Source organism: Folsomia candida, unplaced genomic scaffold (assembly GCF_002217175.1).
Source record: "Folsomia candida strain VU population unplaced genomic scaffold, ASM221717v1 Fcan01_Sc003, whole genome shotgun sequence".
Classification (NCBI taxonomy): Eukaryota; Metazoa; Arthropoda; class Collembola; order Entomobryomorpha; family Isotomidae; genus Folsomia; species Folsomia candida.
Window position 1 is genome coordinate 4746652 of NW_019091195.1, and position 22198 is coordinate 4768849.

The window sequence follows — 22198 nt, forward strand, 5'->3', positions numbered from 1 at the left end:
GAAATGTTTTTGAAAACGCTAGACAATTAAATGATAATTAAGTGGATGGCGTTGGGTACAAATAAATTAATCATTTCTTGGCCCTGTTCTGTTCCTCCAGCCGAGTTTTAGACTTGGTTATACAATAAACGAGAAAAGTTGCGACTTGTTAAACACGCTACGTGTATTGTTGTTACGATTAAAGCAGCATCGAGATGTATATGTTGGTATGCATGCATGTATGGTTTGTTTGGCTCCGTGCTTTGCAAACGTACGTACGTACAACTAACTGGCAGCACGCAAATTTGGTTGGTAAAAGCATGAGACAAGCAATGTTGGTCTCTCTGTTATTAGTGTGTGTTGCTCACAACGAGTTCGTCTCTCGAGTTTCATTCACAAAGCTGATTCCATTTTCCGTCAGGATCTCTTCGCATCAACAACTAGGCAAATCTCTGCTCTGCTTCTCTCAAAATTTGTACTTTTTTATCCTCTCCCAAGATACGGGCAACATCTCAACTCACTCACAACCTACCTCAAGAGGAACTTGGGTGCGTGAATCTGCCGGGAATTTGAGACAAGTGCAAGGAATGTGCCGAAACTGCTCGAGACCGGTGCAATACCGGTATTTTGACATTTGCTCAAGAACGTGGATGGATTTTGAAATGGAACAATTTGGCCATGCCACACATTACATTTGCTTGCTTTGTGACAGTTTTTGACGGACGTACATAAAAGTGAAAACATTTAACTAGTGCAATTTTTCGAGTAATACAATATATTTACCTTTCTTACATATTTTTCTTTCGGCACTAATTTTTGAAGGTCAGTATGTTACTTCAGAAGTATACACAGAATCACTCGTGATGATAAAACTCATCTGCTAACGGAATAATAGGCATGAGTGAAAGGTGTTCCTCCTGGAGAGTGAAAGTGACTTTCTAGTTCAAGCGAACCTAACTGATATTGATTAACATCAATTATAAGATGCAGGAAAATAACGCCCCACAAGCCGTGCCTCAGCCCCCACCCACGGATGAACATATCTCAGAGTCTTCTTCCCCCATCTCCAGTGGTGTTCATCAGGTAATCACAGTTTCCTCACCGACATCCATCCAGGAAGTCTCGGAAGCAACAAGCCCAATAAGTCAGAAAAATTGTCACTCTGCTGTAATCATCCCGACGACGACGACACGTGGAGACAGCATCGACGCTCGGGCATCGGGCCTCGACGGTGGGGATATTCGTGGAGGGGAGCCCCTTCGTGGGAGTGGCTTCAACTTGCGCCGAGGTTCCTCCTCCGAGTCAATCCCTGAGTCTCACGTGTACACCGTTCCCATCAAATATCGGAGTGGAGTGGGATCTTTCGAGGACCATGTCGCCTGTGGTTTCGCAAAACTCCTTTCTTCTTCTTCCGAGCTCTCCGATGTCACCATTGCGTGCGAGGGGAAACTCATTAAAGCTCACAAGCTGGTCCTGGCCATCTCAAGCCCATACTTCCGCCAGATCTTTGAGGTGAGAATAGCATATAAAGCCAATTTTTGCTGTGCATAAATTCCCCCATACATAAATGGTACCTGATATGCATTATATACATAGTACGTATTTAGCCGTTAGTTAAGTAAGATGGTGAACATATTATTAGCTGTGTAAAAGTATGCATAAGCTTTGCAGCATAAAATGGGTCGCTATGATTTTACAGGATGAGTCGGTAACACGTGAACGCGGTCACTCTTGAATTGCTCCGAAACGGGTTGGAGTTTCGGTTCCAAATTTTGAGCATAGCGACATGTGATTGTTGACTAGGGCTGAGCAAAAAATTAGCTCTCTAGATTCAAAAATGACCCTACCATTGACCTTAGAGTAAGAGGGTACCATAAAAACACTTTCCAAACTTAATTCTTCGTACACATACATAATTAACCACTTCAAAACTCAAGGACAACGAGTTTCGAAAGGCCAGATACATAAGGGACTTAAAAATGAAGGTCAATAACGACAAGCTCGTACCAAAGGACAACCATCATGCCTCAAACACGAGTCCGAAAAGTGCTAATTCGGCCCGTGCTTAAGAAAATTGACCTATTGACCTCTAAGGACAACCCACCACCCCAGAGAGCAGTGGCACGTCTAACTAAAGTGTCAGAGACTAGTTTGCGACGGGCAATTAATATTTTGTGGAGGCAAAAACGAAGAAAAATCCGAGTCCATCAGCTGACTCGAGAAGCATAAAAAAATCGTCGTTTGACCTGCAAAAAATTTTATGTTAATTACCTGACAAAAGATAAAAGTGACTTTTTAGTGTTGTTGGATGAAGAATTATTTTCTTTAAAGATACCAACGGTCAGAGAAAAATTTACTATACAACCAAAGAAGAAAATAATTCCAGAAGATTGGCCATCCCGCACACGGAAAAGTTTTGCAACAAGTTCATGGTGGTTGGTGCATTATCTGGTCGTGGTCTCCTCCCACTTATCAAAGTTCCAAAAAAAGTGAAGGTAACTGTGAAGTACTTCATTGACTTTGTTTTAAAACCGCTTTTGGAGATTCATCTTCGAAAACTATATGGCTAGGACACAAAAAAAGTGATAGTTCATCACGACGCAGCGTCATCGCACACCGCCCTTTTGACCCAGGATTACGCCAAGGACTTAAACACTACACTCGGGATAACAATCATCCAAAATAGTGAAATACCTATTAAGTCACTCTATGTAAGTCCCAAGAATTTTTTCGGCTTTGGATATCTGAAATAAAATCTTTTCTCCGCTACCCAAAAACTTTTGACGGAGTTTGGAAAGTTTTGAGAGACGAGTGGTCTAAACTTGACCTCGCCATGATCAAATCAGTGTACAAAAGTTGAAATCGCCGATACCGACTTGTAGCTCGAGAAAAGGGCTTTCACATAAAAAATGTTCGGGACCTCCACTCCAAGCCGTTCAACCAGTAATTTAAGGTCAAAAACGTTCACGTGTTACCGATTCAACCTCGGTAATGGGAACCTCTAAAAGCAGTATTGGAGACATATATGTTATGCATGTAATGGAGGTGCATCGAATTACGAGAAATTAGACCGATTTGATAGGCTCTGGACTAGTACATATGTAGTACTGATAACGTGTGTCATTTTGATCGTATACTCAGTCATGTTAAGCCCAAGCAGTGGATCAATTTCAATTCCGTGAAAAATGGTTATTTGCTCGTTCCGAGCCGTTGGAGGAGTGGCCAAAATATTATCTCGTCCACATTTCTCATCTGAATTCGGTCAACCCACACCAATTTTATTCTGATTCCAAGTTCCACAAGTGTGTATCAGCTTAAAAACTCTGCAACTTTTGTGCCTTATTAGGATGCGAGTGTGCATAAATGGGATCAAGATTTAGCTATACATGACTGGACCAATATTTGCTCATTAAACAAAAGACGTCCAGTCCAGTTAAATTGCAAAGGTACTCCACAATTCCATATTATTCTTATGCAAAGTTGAAACAGCAGAATTACGGTGGATTTCCTTAATAATCTTGATGAGACGTGAAACCCGCTTTTTACAGCGTCTCGGGTTTGTAAAAAAATGTGTGATATGGAAGTAGAAGAGGTTGGACTACATGAACTCACTTCTTACAAGCCGGTTATTACTCGTACTCTGTACCTCCTTAGACAATACTGCGGAGGTCACCTGAGAATAATTGAGTTTTCAAAACAAGTGATGGTTATAACAAGTATCAAGATTTTTCTGGTTTTATGGCGTCAAACGTAACCTGTCAGTTACTTTGTTCAATGCGAATGAATTACATGCTCAGCCATCCTGAAAACGGGGTCGCTACATACACTTTCACCTTCGACATAGGGAACTCGCATAAAGCATGTCATCAGTTTAAGGGAGGCATAAAGTCAAGGGTGTGGTCGTATTTGTCCAACCGGTCACCCCAAGCAGGGCTGGCTGGGGTTAAAATTGGCTGAAAATCGATCGCATAATGCACGCAGGTCCCCTTAACGATTTCAAAAAAAGTCAGATGATTTACAACAATCATCATCAAACGATAAAAGAAATGATATTATAAAATCTCCAAATAAACACATAAACGAATGCGAGGAACAAGTACTGTAATTTTTTTTATATATGTGGGAATCACCGGTAGAGTTGTTTTTAACAAGTACAATCAAGTTTTTTTGCATAAACTATTTCTCAGACTGATTATTCGGTATTGAATCTTGCGAATCTCAACTGGCCTGTCTGCAATAATGAGTCAAGTGCTATAAAAATTCTAGAGCTGAGATCATTTATTTGTTTTGAACGTTTCACAGACTGTACAAACTTCCTCGACAGGTTCTTACGGTTAACGTTTACAGGGTTTTTGCCTCCGATTTAGTGCGGCATGTGGCATTTTTTATGCGTGCGAATTATGTATGGAGTTTAATACAATTCACAATTATCCCTATCGCCCGATCAACTTTAAAACTTTGCCCAGCAACTTTGTTCCTTCCAAGTTCTTTGTCCGGAAAACAGGCGTGTGTGTGAGCTTAGAAATGTACTGCAACCACTCCACGACTGCTACATATGTCATGCGACAAGAAATAAATCCCTCCTCTTGTCGTACACTCGATACAGAAAGCAATCCATCATATCCTTAATAGTGAAAAAAGTGAACTTGCTCGATGCACTAGCAAGTGCAAATTAAAGACAACAACAACGTCATTTTTTGCTTCGTGAGACCCACGCATTCAAAAGTACATAGATACTCGTACACCGGTTTTCATCCATGGTTTGATTTGTTGGACATCCACCTTTAGAAAACTTATTTATTACTTTTCTTGGTTTTTATTATATCACCAGTCTCATTTCATGCTAATGTCGACTAAACTTGATTAAGTGAGTATAAGCCCAATCATATTTATTGCACGAGTTTTGATGAAACAATGTAAATATATCATTGGAATACTTATGCATATACGCAACAATTGACGACTGCATTGTTTCCTGTTTTTGCACATGATTTGGTTTGCGAATGTCATAAAAAAGATAGTAGCTACGTTATTTAAACCTGAAATGGTACATGTTCCACGCAAACAACACAGTGATGCTAGCCACGACCTGATAACATCTTTTCATTAAGTAAGAATAAGCACATCCCATGAAATGAACTAAGCACATTTCATTCATCAAATTTGCTTATTCGCGTCAACTGTATTTTTAATAAATAGCTGGATGGATTATGAACTTGAACTTATTGTCAATTCATCGCCGTTTAGGAACATGTGAATGTTTGTGTTGCATGATTCCAATTAGCATGTTGCGAAGAGTGCAATTGATCCGGTTAAACTAATAATGCTTGATGTTTCATGAGTTATTACATGGACTTTTCATGAAGCAAGCTCTCATATTTTATGCATGAGTTTTGTGTAACTTTTGAAACCTTGGGATTCAAAATTGGATCCATTTTTCAAGGTGATGGAATTTGGAAAATTGCTTCCAGGCAATTTTTAAAAACTTTAATACGTCGCATTTAACTGTGACTATTTAGCCCATTTAATGCTTTTATCTGCTAAGAAACTCAATCCTTAAACAGAGTGACAAATGACGAAGGAAAATGGGACTGAGTGGCAAACCAAATTATGTGCAAGAGAATATGTATGCACATTACAAGAATATTGCCCAACTGGACAAATTCTGCACATATACGGTCCCGTATTATTATTAACACATGAATGAATAGATATTGATCACGCAACCCTAACCTTCCACACCTTAGGCTTTATCGACCACGTTAAGTAAGAGATGTCTACACGAACAGACGGAATTAATGAAAATATAAAAAATATGTACGTGTTTAATAAATACGGGATTGAGAAGAGTTACATGATACCAGATATGTAAGTAGACTGCAGCCATGAGCATTTATTCATGAAGACTGCATTTTATTACATATTTATTTAGATATGTACCTTAAATAGACTTCATCTGCTCGGTCTTCTCATAAAAGTGCATACACGGAAAAGATTTTCTAAAGCAAAGTTCAAGATACAAATCCTTAACTCAAATTGGCAAGAGTTAAGAAAGGGCAGTTTTTGAAATGCATGCAAATAATACCTCATCTCATTTTATTTGTTGGATATGGATGACATTCCGCTATTGTATAAGTTTAGGGCTGTACTTGAACTTGCCATTTTGATTATGCTAATCTAAACAAGAGGTATTACAAAATAGGATTCAGCATAAACATCTGCCCCTCGTTCACTCCATACACGACGGTATACTAGCCTACATTTCTGAAAAATCTTATGGAATAAACAAGTAGAATAAGTAAAGTGGAATATTTCATATCAAGGACATGACGTGTCAATGTTGGTGTTTATTGTCTAGTTGCGTTACATATATTATTACGTAATAGTTCTTTGAAATAATTCAAAATATTGTCAATATGAGGTCCAGATAGTTTTTATTTTGTAAAAAAAATATCATAGCGGAACATGATATAGTTTTTGGAAGACAATATGAGGACTTGTAAAATAGGTATGTTTCCCTGAATTATGCATGATATCAAAATATTACGGAAATTCAATGCTGCTTGGCGATTCAATTAAGCAATTTTCTAGTAGATATACAGCAAATATACATTACTTCTAAATATACAAAAAAGTTAGGCAATCGTGACTGAAATTAGCATGTCTTAATTGACATAACATTTTTCTAATCTTTCCCAAAGTGGATCAAACAAAGGAAGCATTATTAGTGAAAGTGGGTCATGCATGCGGACATCAATATTGAGAACGAACTCGGTGAAAACTTATTTCGGTCACTAATCCAAAGTAAAAGTGGTTGTTCATTCCACACCTTAATATAGCAAAAGCTTTCCATTGATCGGCACATACATAAATTTGATGCCCCTTCATTGCCTAGATCGATCATGCATTATCCAGTCCCATTACTGCGGTGAACCGTATTGACGTTCCTTGTCGTGTAGCATGTGAAAGTTCTTTTGTTAGAAACCCATGTACGTATGTATGTGCACCCGCAAGTGAATAACGACATTGTCACAGGCTTCAAACTGTAAAAAGACATGGAAAGAAAGTAATTTGGGCAAAGTTTGTAGACTAACACAAATTATCTCATCATTCATCTCGTATCAATAGAATATTCTCAAGTTTCTTATATGTACTTGTACAGCCATCATTAAAGTGTTTGAGTGATTGCAATGTAGTTGACACATTTCTGTGTATATGACATGCATTTCTGGCACAGGGAAGGCATTTGCTTTTGATAAGTGGAGTTCCATCAAAAAACGTTAACTGTTCTGAGTTGATAAATGGCTACTTGATGTACATACATCACCACCAATGTCTGTGTATATGGAGCGGAGAAATAATTCGAATCGTCATATATTATGCACCAGAATCTGTTAACGATCTGCCAATTTCTGTAGTCTGTCCGTACACATATATGGGCGTACTTATGTATAACTGTCGAATTTTGCAATTCCAGACCGTACGATGGACATGCCTAGACATAGTTGTTTTACGGCATATGTACATTCTCTTATGCGCATCTGGCATATCGGGGAAAGCATAATATTGATTTGAAAAGAAGGGTTTTTTGGGTATTAAGGGTCAGATCAAGGCATTCTTAGCAACAAAAAAACACACAAAATTTCAATGCAATTTCTGCGTAAAATTTCACACTACGGGGCGCTTCAACCTGCACTCATGGAACAGTTTTTTTAATTTCTATAAATTTTATTAGACAAATGGTGAGTGTAGGCACCACGAGTAATAAGTGACTTCTTAAAATTACTTGTGGTACGTTCATTAGTCAAGAAAATGTCACAATTATTTGCATTAAAATCTATTTTTCGGTCTAAAAATTCATGTGTACAAAAAGGATGCACATCTTGACCATTCCAGTGATTACTCGTGATAGCCATAACCCTCGAGTACCAAACAAACTTAATAAATGGCAAAAATTGGTCATATCTTGGGCGCATTGAGCAGCCCCAACTGACGAAACCACTTGGTTGTTATGTAGGTAAAATACTTCGAAAATTCGATGGTCTCATATTAAAGTTGGTCAAAAATCTTCCTTGGTTACTGTCACCCCCCAAAGCCCAAATCCGAGTCAATGGCCACATCTCATCCAGCAGGATGTCAATCAATCGGCATTGATCACACGATCATTTTGGTATATTATAGAATTTTGTGGGACAAGAATTGGCTGCGAAATTCCTAAAAAACTGATATTTTGGAGATATTTCATTAAATATATTCCCCAAAGTAATTTTATAGACCAACATTAAGGCTGCCTAGGACACAGGCACAAAAATAATTTCTTAAAAATGATGTTTAGGGGTCATTTTTGGACAGAATGGAAAACGGATCGGTAATTCTGTGGAGAAACCCGATCCCCACAGAATTACAGATCCGTTTTCCATTCTCTCCAAAAATGAGCCCTAAACATCATTTTTAAGAAATTCACTCTCCCAGGCACGGTTAATTTCAAATTAATTTGTTGCTATCCAAAACTCATACTTCATTTGTTATTTGCAAATAATTGGTTTGATCCGACCCTTAAGGTACCACAAGAGGTTGAATATTTCAATTTTTTCTGGACTTAGCAACATGACTTTTTAGAGAAAATGAGTCAAGACATGAAGTACGGCTCCGCATAACAACAAGAGCATTTGGGTATTTTTAAGAGCTCCCCGAGATGGAGGGGGTGGACTTTGAGGTCATAATGGTTGTTATTTGGAATCATTATATATTTCTGCAGGGTGTATAATCCGTTTATGGGCTCACTTGTGTCAGGTGATGAGATGTGAACCATTTTTGTCCTCAGAAACATAAAATAATATGGAGGGGCAAGTATAGAAATGCTGTTTCGGAAAGTATGGAAGAGAATATGGAAATGAGACCCGTTATGCTCCCCAAGTAAAACTATTTCGCACGATGTGGGAGTCGTCCCACGTTTGTGCTCCGTATGGTTTTGACGCTAGGACGTTTTAAAAAAAATCATCATGGTCGACTATTTTGGATATAAATACGTAAGTATAAGTAACAGCAGAAGGGGACATTTACCAAAATTTAGAGCAGTATATTTTTTACAAAATTTGTATTTGAACCAAATTTCTACCTACTATAATTTCTGAGAAAATTACAATCAAACTGAGTGGTATAATTCCTTGCCAACTCTCTTGTGGTACCTTAAAGCCCTGTTATGTGCATGAACCGATAGTATCGATAGAGCTGTGCTTACCGTGCATATTTAAATAAAAATTCCTGGGTTACATAAAGACAATCATCGGCGGTTGCATTATTAATTCATTGTCAAAATGAGCATGAAAATCTAAGGGTACACACTGTGTAACTGGTACAGTGCCGTGGATTAGAATCCTAAAGGTTAAGGAATCAATCTCCTACGAGTATAAATATTTATTTGTCTGGTAAATTATTTATTAAATGATTTATTTTCCATCCAGATTTCGATATCCAGATTTTCGGGTTTTATCACCAGTTCTCACTCTCGGCTAGCTGCCTTTGTAGTAGTAGTTAAAGATTTTGAAACTGTGCCATTGTGTTGTCAATTGTAATTTCTCGATGGCGATAGTTTGCTAATCTAGGCTTTGATGATGCATAATCAAGTTTTTTTATCCTTTCATTGCAGAACGTTTACAGCGTGATGTGAAACTCGTTCCATTATAATACGTCTTCTTATCAAGACATTGTACGCAACTTTAATATATTTGTAAGTTATCATGAAAATGAACCGAATCAAATAATAGATTCGAGGTTAGAGACGACATGATTTTATTGACGTAAATGTAACACTTTACACATTACACAATAATGCGATAACATGTGGTAATCAGTATTTATTTATGATACATACTTAATTATGCCAAAAATATCATGTGCTAATGATGCGATTCATATTTAATTTCCTGGTTACTGGATTCTCATCGTATGTATAAAACAACTTAAAATATGATGCTCAAAATTGTGCGACACTGTGCAAGGAAATTTAGTTAGTCGGAAGTTGGTGGTCACCTATTCCAGCAGGAACCAGTTCGTGGGGCTCACCGTACGGAAAGTGGCATAGATCACGCGTTATATAAGCAAAAAATGAAGTTGTGCTGATTGAAGAAGAAGCTGAAAGTTAAGTTATACAACAGATTCATGTTGTGCATTGTCGCTGACATAGACAAGCAAAGCTGCTGCTATTTGTATGACTACAATAGAGCCAGAGATACAGGCTGCGAGCTTACACGGTGAGGGAGTATATCGTATCAAATTATTTGCTGTTACACAGAGATAAAGCACTACGCTGTTGTACCGAACGTGCTGTAAAACGAATTTGTATCCATCATTACAACTGCACATTTTGTTTGCACTGAATTCGCGATGAGCCAGAGCCAAACGCTTGGAAGAGTGAGAGATGGAAATTGAGGACGTGACTTGTTACATATTAGGTGTTACATAACTACTTATAGCTTATTATCCTGTATACGAACGTACGTACACATAAGGCTTTGTGGTTTTTTGGAGTTGTTATATAACATCACGGACGTAACATTTGGGTTAACACTGTTCCCTTCTTGTCAATCAATATTGACTTGAAAATCCCCCTAAAAATAATATGCAGCGTGCATACCGTTGCTGGTGGGAACTCTGCCGTCAAGTATGGCACCGACTTATTCCCCGGTTGGTTGAACGTGGCTGATAGCTTCTTCATTGCCCCATGTTGCACGACATAATAATGCCACCACACGCTTCATCTTCGTCTTTTTCCATACCAACAAACTCGACACTATTCATAGCCGCATACTTTTTGTTACGTTATGTAACGTCCGTCATCCCCTGTTGAATAACAACTCTGCTGCTCTTCAGCAGATAACACGAAGCCCGAAATTTTTGCCTTGCATGAACACACTCAATCTCGGCCCAACGACGACATCAAACCAAGTCCACATCACTGCAGAGTAAACCCCATTTGGCTGAATGAACTAACGCTGTTATATAACCAGGCGATTAACAAAGTATGTACATGAATACTCATAGTCACCCACCATTGCTTGGTGCGTTACTGAATTGAGCTTATTCAGACCAAGTTTGCCATTTTCATCACGTAATGCACACCATGATCACGAGAGTCAGTCGAATTAAGTGAACCCCTCTCTCTTCATACGTAGATTTGCTTTGCTCGTATGGTCCTCCAGCAGCGGAGAGAGATGCAGGTTAAGGATGCAAGCAAAAGAAAGCAGGCTCCAATAAATTAGCGGATCAAAGATGTATGTGCATATGCAGTAGGTTCAGCCACTTTTGCCCGTAAATAATATTCCGATGTCAAGCGCGTCAATAGCAGCACCACCGCAAATTTACTTGCTTACATGCGATGTGATCGGATTAAATTGGATTACAAAGGTCCATAGTCTGTGGTGCTGTATGTGTATGCACCGAGTGTTTCGACATGCATGTTACTTACGTTACGTGTGTATAAATACTTGAGTGACCTTGATTTTTGCACTCGAATAACATTTTCAGACCTACCCTACTCTTTCCTCGATTCTCTAGCGAGTGAACTTTTGATCCGAGCAATCCATGCAATGACGGACTAATAATGTTGTGCTGGCTAAAACACAACATCTTCGTCGTCGTCGTGGTCGCTGCTAGGCATCTCTAATCTGTGGGCATGTACGTAATATGTACACATTATATGTACACATAATACTGTTTCTCGGTTTGTTCTCCCCCAAGTTGAGTTTGAGAAATGACGACGACGAGGAATGGCCACCAAAATGGCTAACAACTGCTCAGGATTTCATAATCTCTGATCTTTATCCGTTTCATAAAGTCACCACACACGCTCAAGCTTTCACCAAACGTATAAATACGCAGTTTTTGACATAATAAAGGAAGAATATCGGTGGCATAATTTACATATTTTTAAATTGTTAACAGATTTTTACCTGAAATATTTACCATATAAATACTAGTTCAGGGTGATACAGCCAGTCAGAGTTTATTGTTATGGGCTATACGTATGTAGGTGTGTACGTATGTATACCATCACTTATCATGCTACTAGAAGTTATTGGGTGCAGTACCAGTCGTGGAAAATCATTAATTCCACCCATTGTATGCGTGTACGTACGTATGGATGCACGAGGATTGGAGTTGCATAAGTGGTATTAGTTGAAATGTCTCAATTTCCAAGTTCCCTGCAATAATATTCTTATAATCGGCTTTCGATAACTGTGTCATCTTCAATTTGACATTGTTGTGGTTGAATAATAAATTGTTTTACCAGCAGTGCAGATAATGTCTGCCTTTTCACAGTTTCATATAGTTTTTAATATGTCATATGTGCACATAAGGTGCATTTACTGGATGACAATGGATTGAATCAATTTCTACAGATAAATCAAAGATATTACATTTGCATGATCATGTGATGTTAAGCACACACATTTGAAAATAATCAGTTGATCAATCAACGTTAGTTGCACTTGTTTGTCTTTATTTTTCTGTTGTTAATTATTTTGACCAAACGGGTTCTTGGAGTTGTTTATGTTATCTTGTTGTTTTACGCTTAGAAAGATATGCTTATGGAGAATATTGTGCAGGGACCAAGAGTGCGGTAAATTTTGTTTACGTCAAAAAATGACATGCTCACGCTTGCTTTTTTTGCAAATTAGTCTAAAAAACTGGGCACTGTTACAAAGTATTGAGCGGGGTCAACAAGTACATCATCATTCATGATCTTCTTTTAAGATTCACAATAACAAAGTTTAATAATGCATCTTCTACGTAATAACCGTGCTCTACAATTTATGTACTGAAATTCATGGCTTAATAAAAAAAATTGCTCACCAATACTTGTTTTCTTCTACTTGCTGTCGTTTGATTACCTGGTAGCCCACGGTCGAATGTGCGGTGCAAATTAATGTATCAACTCTGTTACTTTGTACGAAGGAAAATATGATGCATCAAGTCAATGAATTTCTTGTTGTGAGTCATAAACTACTCGAGACAACTCTTGCCAAAAGTCATATAATATGTACTACACGCAAATATTTTTGGGTCTATCACGACATTGGGTGAGCATTTGTAGCAAGTGTTATTTGCAAAAATTGTGTACAAGCAACCAATGCAACTGTCTGTACAATCATGTAACTCATTTATGAAAAAAATAAGTGTACCACATTGAACTTGTTATGAACATAAATGCACGAATTAGATTAAGTACAGGTAGGTAGAAAAACATTTAAAATGAGCCAGATTAGCAATTAATTAGTCATCAAAGTGTGACGTTGTTCCCCACTCACTGTACAAATAGATAAATAAAAATATATGTAACGGATAAATATGTAATATCGCATCATATGTAACGTTCATATCTGAATTTGTTTATCGATACACTGGAAAGTACAATGTTCACGAACAAACAGTTTGATTCGAATCAATCATTAGCCCAAGCTGCTGTCCCAACATTCTTTACGCAATCTCGTTAATTTATCACTAGATTTGTCCTCACCTTCAGTCAGCCAGTCAATTCGTGTAACAAACAACCTGATAAGTATTTTAAAGAGTTTTCACGTGTACACTAATGTACATAATCTAAATATGGGTAACTACTTCAAATATACGTGACAGCAGTTTGTTAATAAAATTAAAAGCTAGACCATGACCGTGGCATTAAGAGCGATAATAATCGTATGAAAGTAAATTTTAGAGGTGATAATAGTCCTAAATTTGTTTTCTTCCTCGCGGATTAGTAAAATTTTGGCGTAGAAATAAAGTAAAACATTGATCGCTTTCGTTGATTTAAAACTAATTGAAATAAAAATCTCATTTATTTAGAAACAAGAATCATGTGACTGCGAAGCTTAGCTTTGATCAAATTTTATCATGATTAAATAATATAAATAAGAAGTATCTGATTTAACTGATAAATTTTGGCATTTGTTGACACGTGTTAATTAGTTTTAAATTACGCATCGCTTTAGTAAAGGTACCCACGGGATGGGTGTTGATTGAAAGGTGACATTCAAGAAGGATGATGATGACGAGATGAACTTTTTTTCCTGCAGCTGGATTGCATATGAATGATTTTATCGTCAATGATCATCGCAATCTAGTCATGATATAATTTTATGTAAGTCGGATAAATGCCATGTCTAAAAGGGTAAAAAGAATTGGTTTACATAACACCGATTTTGAGACAACTGTCAGCATACGGAAGAAAAAAGTCCACTGTGCGTTTATGCCCACTGCCTTCGTCTCATTCATCCATTCGTCATAACTGCTGTGTGGAACTGAATTCTGCATGAAATCAAATTGAATACCGACTGAAACAGAATTGGATAGTCATTGTTACCTGGTCTATGCATGTCATAGCCAAATTCTGCTACCTTACCACCACCCCATCATCCATAAGCCATCCAGATTCATCATCGCCCAAGAGCTCGGAGGTAGCTCTTCTAGATGTTTTGACGCTGCAACTGCTTGTCGTCGTCGTACTGAAATTGCAACCAATCTCTCTCCACAACACCGTTTTTGCAGGTTCCCAATTTCATTCTCTTCTTCTTGGGCGATGATGAATAGTTTTTCATGTAACAGCCGAGGAGGAGGCAATAAACTGTGAAATTATATAACTCTCATAATTCTACAGGTCGCCCGAGGGCTTATTAATAACCACAACAGCGGCACGTTATATGCACTTGTCCTCATTCGTTATATAATGTCTGAATCACCATTAATTGATAATGCAATGCCAACTGGGTAGGAGCTCGGGCAAAATTTCATAATTATGATACTGATCTGTGCGATAAGGGATTTGAAATAAATTGTTGTAACTTTGAGGAAGGTTAGTAGAAAGAAATGCAAGCCAAAAATACTGGAACAACGTACACACACAGTATGAAAATATGTAGGTACATACTATCACAAGCTTCTTTGTTTGAAAAACATTGATTTTCATGTTTCTTGCAAGGAATACATGTGCATCTGTTTTCTTATGATCTGCTCTGCAAACAACTATTCTTTGTTCTTATTCTCTGATTTTGCATCTTAATTTGATATCTGCTTGCCCAATATTTCTCAAACTTAATTTTTTTTTATAAATTACATTGTTGTATTATTTTACTTTACTTTCGAATATTAATTTTAAAACTTGGGCATCATCATGGTTTACTTTTACAATTATTACTTCTTTTATTGAGGTTCTCTCGATTTACTTTTATCGCTCAATTTTATCATCTTATGTACGTAGGTCAGGTAAAGAAATGATCTAAATGTATGTATCCTGACGTAATCTATATACAAAGATTGTCCAACATATAAATATGTGTGTATGCACATATGTCGACGAGAATGGTGGGTATTACCCACTGGGTAAGTGTGTTACATCGCTTACAGTGTTACCTTGCTACTTATCCTCAAAAATACGACGTAAATTAAAAGCATGATAAGGAAATTACGCAATGCTGTCCAAGTAAGCAAGCAAGTGCAATAGCCCTCTTGTTGGGCTCATCATCCCGCATCAGCAAAAGTGCCAAATGCTGTGCTGTGATCACCAAAATAATTCTTCTAATAGTGGCGAGTAATAAATATGTACAGGCGAACTTTCCTGTGGTCGTGCTCGTATAGTGTCTGCAACCATTATTCTATTCCTGGCATCCTCTTCATGCGATGAATATGTTCCCTGACCTGCGGATTATAGGAAAATGGGGGTCATACCCCTCTCTGAATGCGAGCATTAAATGTATCGAAGCGAACCATTCTTCAGCTGCAAGGAATAAAATGCTGTATAAAATAGTAAATATATTTATACGTATGCATGGTGCATTTTAAGCAACGGCGTCTTTTTATAAATAATCCACGGCATTGCACTTTATTGGTAAAATAATTAAGCTTAAAGTGCAAAAACACTTACCAGAGGTGCTTCTAGGCGCAAAAACACGTGCTAACACAATGTCAGTGTCAATACCATACCAATACTGGGAGTACATATGTACATAGATACTGGGAGTCGTAGGTTGGGATTTTCGAGATTTGGCAAACGAGAGTATCATTTTGCTGCATGGGTTCCAAACTCGCGATGATGATATGAAATTGGCAACTGTTGCATGTTGCTCGGAAGAAGATCATCGGCTGTTGGTTTAGGAGCCAGACAGTCAGTTCACCATAACCTATCCTACTCTCCTTTTATTGTGCATATGTAGCCTGGTAGATATCCAACAAACCTCCTGGCTTTCTGCAAAAGGGCAATAAAGTAAGTTTAGCACTTATTGCAATGAACTGCAATAATAATTCGTTTGATAATCATAACGTGGAGGCATATGTATGTGTGTATGTATGTACATATACTCCTCATGATCATTACCCAATGTTGAGTGTATGTAACAACGACGAAGCACCATGCAACCGGTTCACATATTTAGCACTTATCCAGTTCATAGGAATGAGATGTGGTCACAATTACGCTGCGGGTGAGATTTCAGCATCGCTGATTATTACTCGTACTTAAATATGCACTCTTCTTCTTCGCTTGCACCTTATTCAAATTTATAAATAGTTTAAAGGTATAAGAGATTAAGAGGTCGTAATAGGTTTTGAGGTAGTTCCGCTAGGTCTGTGAAGTCAGAACATGATTATTTGTTATAATTGAAAAATTTGATAGATATGGATTAAAGAAACTTCAGTACCCGAATTATGTTGCGCTATCTGTTATGCTGATACATAAACCTGGTTAGGTTAGGTCAGTGATGCGATATAACACCCTCGTCGAAACAGGTGTGGATTAAATAACCTTGAGCACAAATGTGTTGGTTGTTTTATCAAATAGTTTCCCTTTGGCCTTGAATTCGTTCTGTTTGTTAGTTTCATAATTATTATTATTGTCTATCGCGTTAAATTTCATTTGTTCATATCGTCGTCATCATATAAAAATGCATGCATACTTGCGTACCTATAAAAATATATGTAAGAAATAGAATTTATTATGACGGAAACTTTTTCTGTCAATGGATGCTTAGAGATTGGACAAAAAAAGATGAATGGACAATTACTTACTACCACGCTGAATGTTCTCATATTTCGACTTTACACAAACAAAAATGAGCATGCGACTCGCAAATTGTGAGTCGAAATCCGTTCACATTTTCATTCTCATGTCCACCATTCATCATAAACGAATTTGTTCATATGCACATTCATAAATTCATAAAATCATGGGGTTCTATTAAAGTTTTATGAAGTTGGCATTGCACTTGGATGAGATTCAAATCTACTCACAAAAACTGTTTTACATACTCATTGTGAGCGTTGGCCTGTCGAACTTGAACCGGAGTACCTCGTTTAACATGTCTAAGAAACAATATATAAATTATCTGATAAAGGTGTTGATTTAGTTCTCGAATATCATGATGTGCTGGAGATGGGTGAAAAATGGGGAAAATACTTTTAACTGTGTGCTATTGAGGTAGGGTAGGGCAGGAAATACGTCTGGCAAAATTTTGGCGAAGTGCCTGTGATCATGATAGTGTGACTGAAGGAGTTTTATTTGCTGCGTCGCATATTAAGAATCATAACTATGTAGTAAACATACATAGTATATTCTTTAGGAAAAAGTACACATAAAGATTTCATTTTTGATAATAGATAAAGCGAGTTTTGCGCTTTATTAACACACCCCGTGAATAAATAAGTAAATTCAATTTCAAGTACCCGAGCTGTTTGTTTATATGAAGGCACAAGTAGAACATTATTATCTGCTAATTAAATTTAATGTACTGAACGCTATGACTCTGTATATTGTACTACAATGTATTTTATTCAAGGGTAGAAGAAGGTGTCTGATATGTAACTATCCATCTCTACGGATATTTTGCTAATAAAATTTGGTGGTGCACGTAAGAAATCTCCAAAATTAAGATATTCTAATTATAGCAACTACTGGGATAGTTGGATGATGAGAATTTGAATTGAACTTTGTTGTTTGTGTGTACGTATGTACATACATGACATGTCTCTAGATGCATATGTACATACTTATACGTCTGCATAGGCACAGATATAAATACATACGTACAAATGTCCTGAAAATGCACAAGATTACATTTTCATTCTCAGCCAATTCAATGACTCTTATTTTTAATTCGACAAAGTGGTGTGGCAAGTATTTGGTTGAATGGACTTGTCTCAAATAAACTTGCTCGTCATCGACAGCATATACATGACCTTTCTTTATTGATGTTTACGTTAACATTATCGAGATTATGCTTCTATTAGCCGTTACTGATAGAAATGAAATAATTTGAGAATTAATATTATTTAAGTATTTTAATAACGAAACTTTATTTTAAATTTCCAGGAATTGCATGATTTTCCCTGCCAGCACCCAGTCGTGATTCTTCACGGGGTTAAACTCAAGGATTGGGAAAATATTATGAGGTTGATTTATTGTGGATCATGTCATGTCAGCTCAACGGAAATTGATGATTTCATGTCAACGGCAGAATGCCTCAAAATTGACGGACTTGCAGCCGAAGACCGTGCCTCATCATCTCAGGAAGAGGTGCGTGTTAAAATTACCTAATGCAATGCATACATGTAATATTCAGATATATTTTTTTTATATAATATGACATTTTTCTTGCACTGAATTTTGTAGACCACTCCCCCATACGAGTACTTTAACCGACTATCGGCCAGTGAATTTCAGTCCCCAGAAGACATGAGTGCACGTAGGATGGAGTACGAGGACCAGCAAAGGAGAAGTCGCTCATTCCCATCATATTCCCCTCATGATTTCAGCACTGCCAAGGACTACAGTTGTGACCGTGGAGGAGGAGGGGTCAGTCCTGACTCTAACCACAGGGATGATGGGAACCCTGATGCTGTCTTCTCTGAACAGGAATCCCTGCTCATCAGATGTCGTAGGCAAGGAAGTTCCGGCTCCCTCGGAGTCATCTCTTCTGCTCAGTCAAGTCCTGGAATAGGAACTCAATCTGGTAATGCATTTAAACTGACCCACAACGTATACTTTAGCAGTCTACGCAGAAAAATCATGAACAATTTTTAACAGTTAACCGGGACACCTTAGTAAAAGTAGAGACGAACGAAACGTATTCGCATGGCGATTCTTCGCAAGAAGACGCTCCAATACCTTGTCCGGCAGAAGGGTTAAGAGGATACTCACAACCAGCTTCTCCAGCAGAATCTCGAGTACAAGCAGTTAGGCATCCAGGTGGAATTTCTATTTGCATTATTTTTATGCATACTTTGTTGAATACTTATACTGACGAAAGGTTATATATTTATGCACTTTAGTAATTTCGAGACGGCATCGTGATGCATCATCCGAGTCAATTGATGACCCATTTGAGGTTGCATCTCAAACTAGCTCAGGAGGATTCCTCCCATCGTCGAGGATGGTAATAACCTCTCGGAACGGAAGGCCCTCACCTTATCCGTCAGGTACAGTTTGACCTGTTTTATAATGAAAATAAGCCCTTTGCCAATTTTCTCGCGCGTTGAACGGTGAATGAATTTTTGTTAACATTTTTAGGTTGGGGAGAGCACAGAAGCCTGAGTAATTCCAGTGAACGTGACGCTCTCGTAATTGATGACGCCGAGCGCCACTTTCCCACTGTTTTAAGTGGACAACAATCTCCTGTTCAACAATCAATAATGTCCACGACATCCACGGGTCAAGGGGTCACGACTCGGTATCCATTGTCCGTGATTTCACGTCAACCTCCGGCAGCCATTCCCCTCCAGCAAATTCTTAGCCCCACAGCTGCAGGATTTCTTCACCGAATGCCGCAGTTGCATTTACTTGCTCAAGGTCAAAGGTCCCCACATGACCCTCATCCCTCCCTGAATACGGGTGGTGGCGTCATAACCACAGTTCCTTCTCCTCATTCGTCTCCTCAAAACCATGATCACCACCAACAGTCTGCGTTAGCAATACTTCGAGCAAAAATTGCTTCAGGACAGCCAATTTATTCACGAGGATATAGATCTGATAGGCAAAATCCACTTTCCAACCCCTTCAATTTGCCTAGGTTTCCCTCAGTTTCTGGCACCCAACTAAGTCCTCATAATCATATGGCTGGTCCATCAAGGTCCAACATGTTTATACCAACGTCCATGACTATGGCGGCGGTTCACCATCAACATCAACTTCAGCAATCCGTTCCGCAATCCGCAAGACCCAAGACTAAAGCTATCCGCAGCTCTCAAGTCCCACAATCTGCTCGTTACACTGCAGCCGAGGTGGACTCGATGGTTGACAAGGTTCAAAATTTTCCAGGCAACATGGTTAGATAATTGCTAACATTTTTTCCAATTATAATGAAATTATTCTCATTTTATTCTCATTCCTAATATCTATTGCAGGTCCCTTGTGCAATTTGTTCAAAATTCGTTAAACGGGAACGGCTTCGTGCACACATTCACGAATGTCATTTGCTGCATGGAAAGAAAATCGTGTGTCCACATTGCGGAATTGGGCTAAAGTCTAAAGGGAGTTACAGGTACACACATTTTAAAGTTCATGTTCATAAGTAAATTTGTGCACTTATTAAAGTATTAAAAATTAGAGTTAAATGCTTAATTTATTTCCAGGGTACACATTTGGCGACACAAGCGAGGGGCACTTCCAGCGGGGAGGCAGCAACGTCATTCTGATTCCCATCCAGAATCGCAGAATCCACACTGACAACTAAATAGAGGAGATCACCACTTTAATAGAGCTGTTGTTTTATTGTACTTTTAGATTCATTTACATCAATGAAATGTACCTACTCGTATGTGTACGTGTGTTCACCGTATAATTAATTTACTGCTTCAATCAACAATATTCGTATATATTTACTTAACCGTCGTTATGATCATATTTAACTTTTGCCGTATGTACAGATATACGTACCAAATGACTGCTTACAGTTCAGCCAGTCAGTGGCATAGTGCTACTTTAATACTAGTGATGATTCCGTATTAATTGTGGAACTTGGAGAAACATTTTGTGATAAATGCATGCATTTATCAATATTTTGGCAAATTGGAAAAATAGTCTTGTGGCATGCTAAATAATTATTTACCTGAATTCATTATACTATATTTTGAGGGAAATTTGCACACAATGTTTTAAAATGGCACATGCAAATCATTTTTTAAGAGCATGATTTACATATGTATGAATGTATGTAGTTGTACACAAAGTTAATGATGCTACGGAACTAGTTTTTCAAATGCTTAAATAATTAAACTGTAAAATTGACGATGAGGATGTTTGTTAAAGATCATAAGAAAACTGGAATGAAGATTTTATTCACAATCGTCAATCGTGTAGTTTAGAAATTATCAAAGTCCAAAATTTATCTGAAGCAAATGAATTTGAAACATCATCCAATTATAACCTTCCGTCCGAGGATATGTAATTAGTTATACCCAAAAAAATCTACTATTCATATGTAACGAAACGATATATGTACCTACCAGTGATTGATATGATTGTTTGATATGATTAAACTGAGTTTTTAATCAGCACGAGTTTGTGAATTGGACTAGGAAACTTCTGTCCACTATTCTAGTTGTTATTGTATTTAAATGTTATTATTGTTACAAATATGTAATTATCAAGTCATTATCGCGTGCTTTGTATTGGGTACCATTTCATTTCGTTAGTCACTAATATCAATATAATGTTTGTCATAATAATTTTTAATACTAAATGCTACCAGGTCATTTTAACTGTGCATTTTAATGTAGTTTAGTTTAATGTTGTGATAGCATGGAAGGGACTGGTGAACTAATTTAATTTATAATTGCATTTTAGTCATTTTATGAGGTGTTTTAAAGTCAGACTGTCATTCATAATAGTATACAAGACAATGCTAATGAGCATTGATTTTTGTACTCACTATGCTACATTGTGAACGCTTATTAAATTACAATAGTCTAAATAAATATATATAATTTATTAATTATTATTTAAATTAATGTTTCTACTCTGCACTTCTAATGTTGAACAATAAATTATTATTATTCAAAGTTTGAATTTCAAACTGGAGAACTTGATAAAATGCTCATGATTAAAATTTCGCTATCCTTGTCATTTAGTTGTATATAGCAAAACGTACTGCATAAATGCTAAGCATTATTATTGCTAATTAGACACTCGAATAAAACACCAATCAATCAATCAATTGCTCATTATCATAATTTC

The 22198-nt window shown here is 37.4% G+C and overlaps 1 protein-coding gene and 1 long non-coding RNA gene across 4 annotated transcripts; one reads left to right on the plus strand and one right to left on the minus strand.

Annotated features, from left to right (window-relative positions):
• Positions 1-343: 343 nt before the first annotated feature.
• LOC110846822 (longitudinals lacking protein, isoforms N/O/W/X/Y) lies at positions 344-22023 on the plus strand. The gene is made up of 8 exons (XM_022093662.2): positions 344-1491; positions 18338-18541; positions 18638-18977; positions 19052-19213; positions 19297-19443; positions 19535-20289; positions 20368-20504; positions 20596-22023. Exons 1-8 carry the CDS (start codon positions 964-966, stop codon positions 20687-20689), a joined length of 2367 nt encoding a protein of 788 aa, XP_021949354.1. The 5' UTR covers positions 344-963; the 3' UTR covers positions 20690-22023.
• LOC118434927 lies at positions 13424-16871 on the minus strand. 3 transcript variants are annotated; one of them, XR_004834389.1, is made up of 5 exons: positions 16671-16871; positions 16349-16597; positions 15899-16219; positions 14376-14602; positions 13424-14312 (listed from the first exon to the last, which is right to left on the minus strand). It is a non-coding gene; the product is annotated as an uncharacterized LOC118434927 (long non-coding RNA). The 3 variants fall into 3 exon arrangements; XR_004834388.1 differs by having other exon boundaries at positions 13425-14312; positions 14381-14602; XR_004834387.1 differs by having other exon boundaries at positions 13425-14602.
• Positions 22024-22198: the final 175 nt, after the last annotated feature.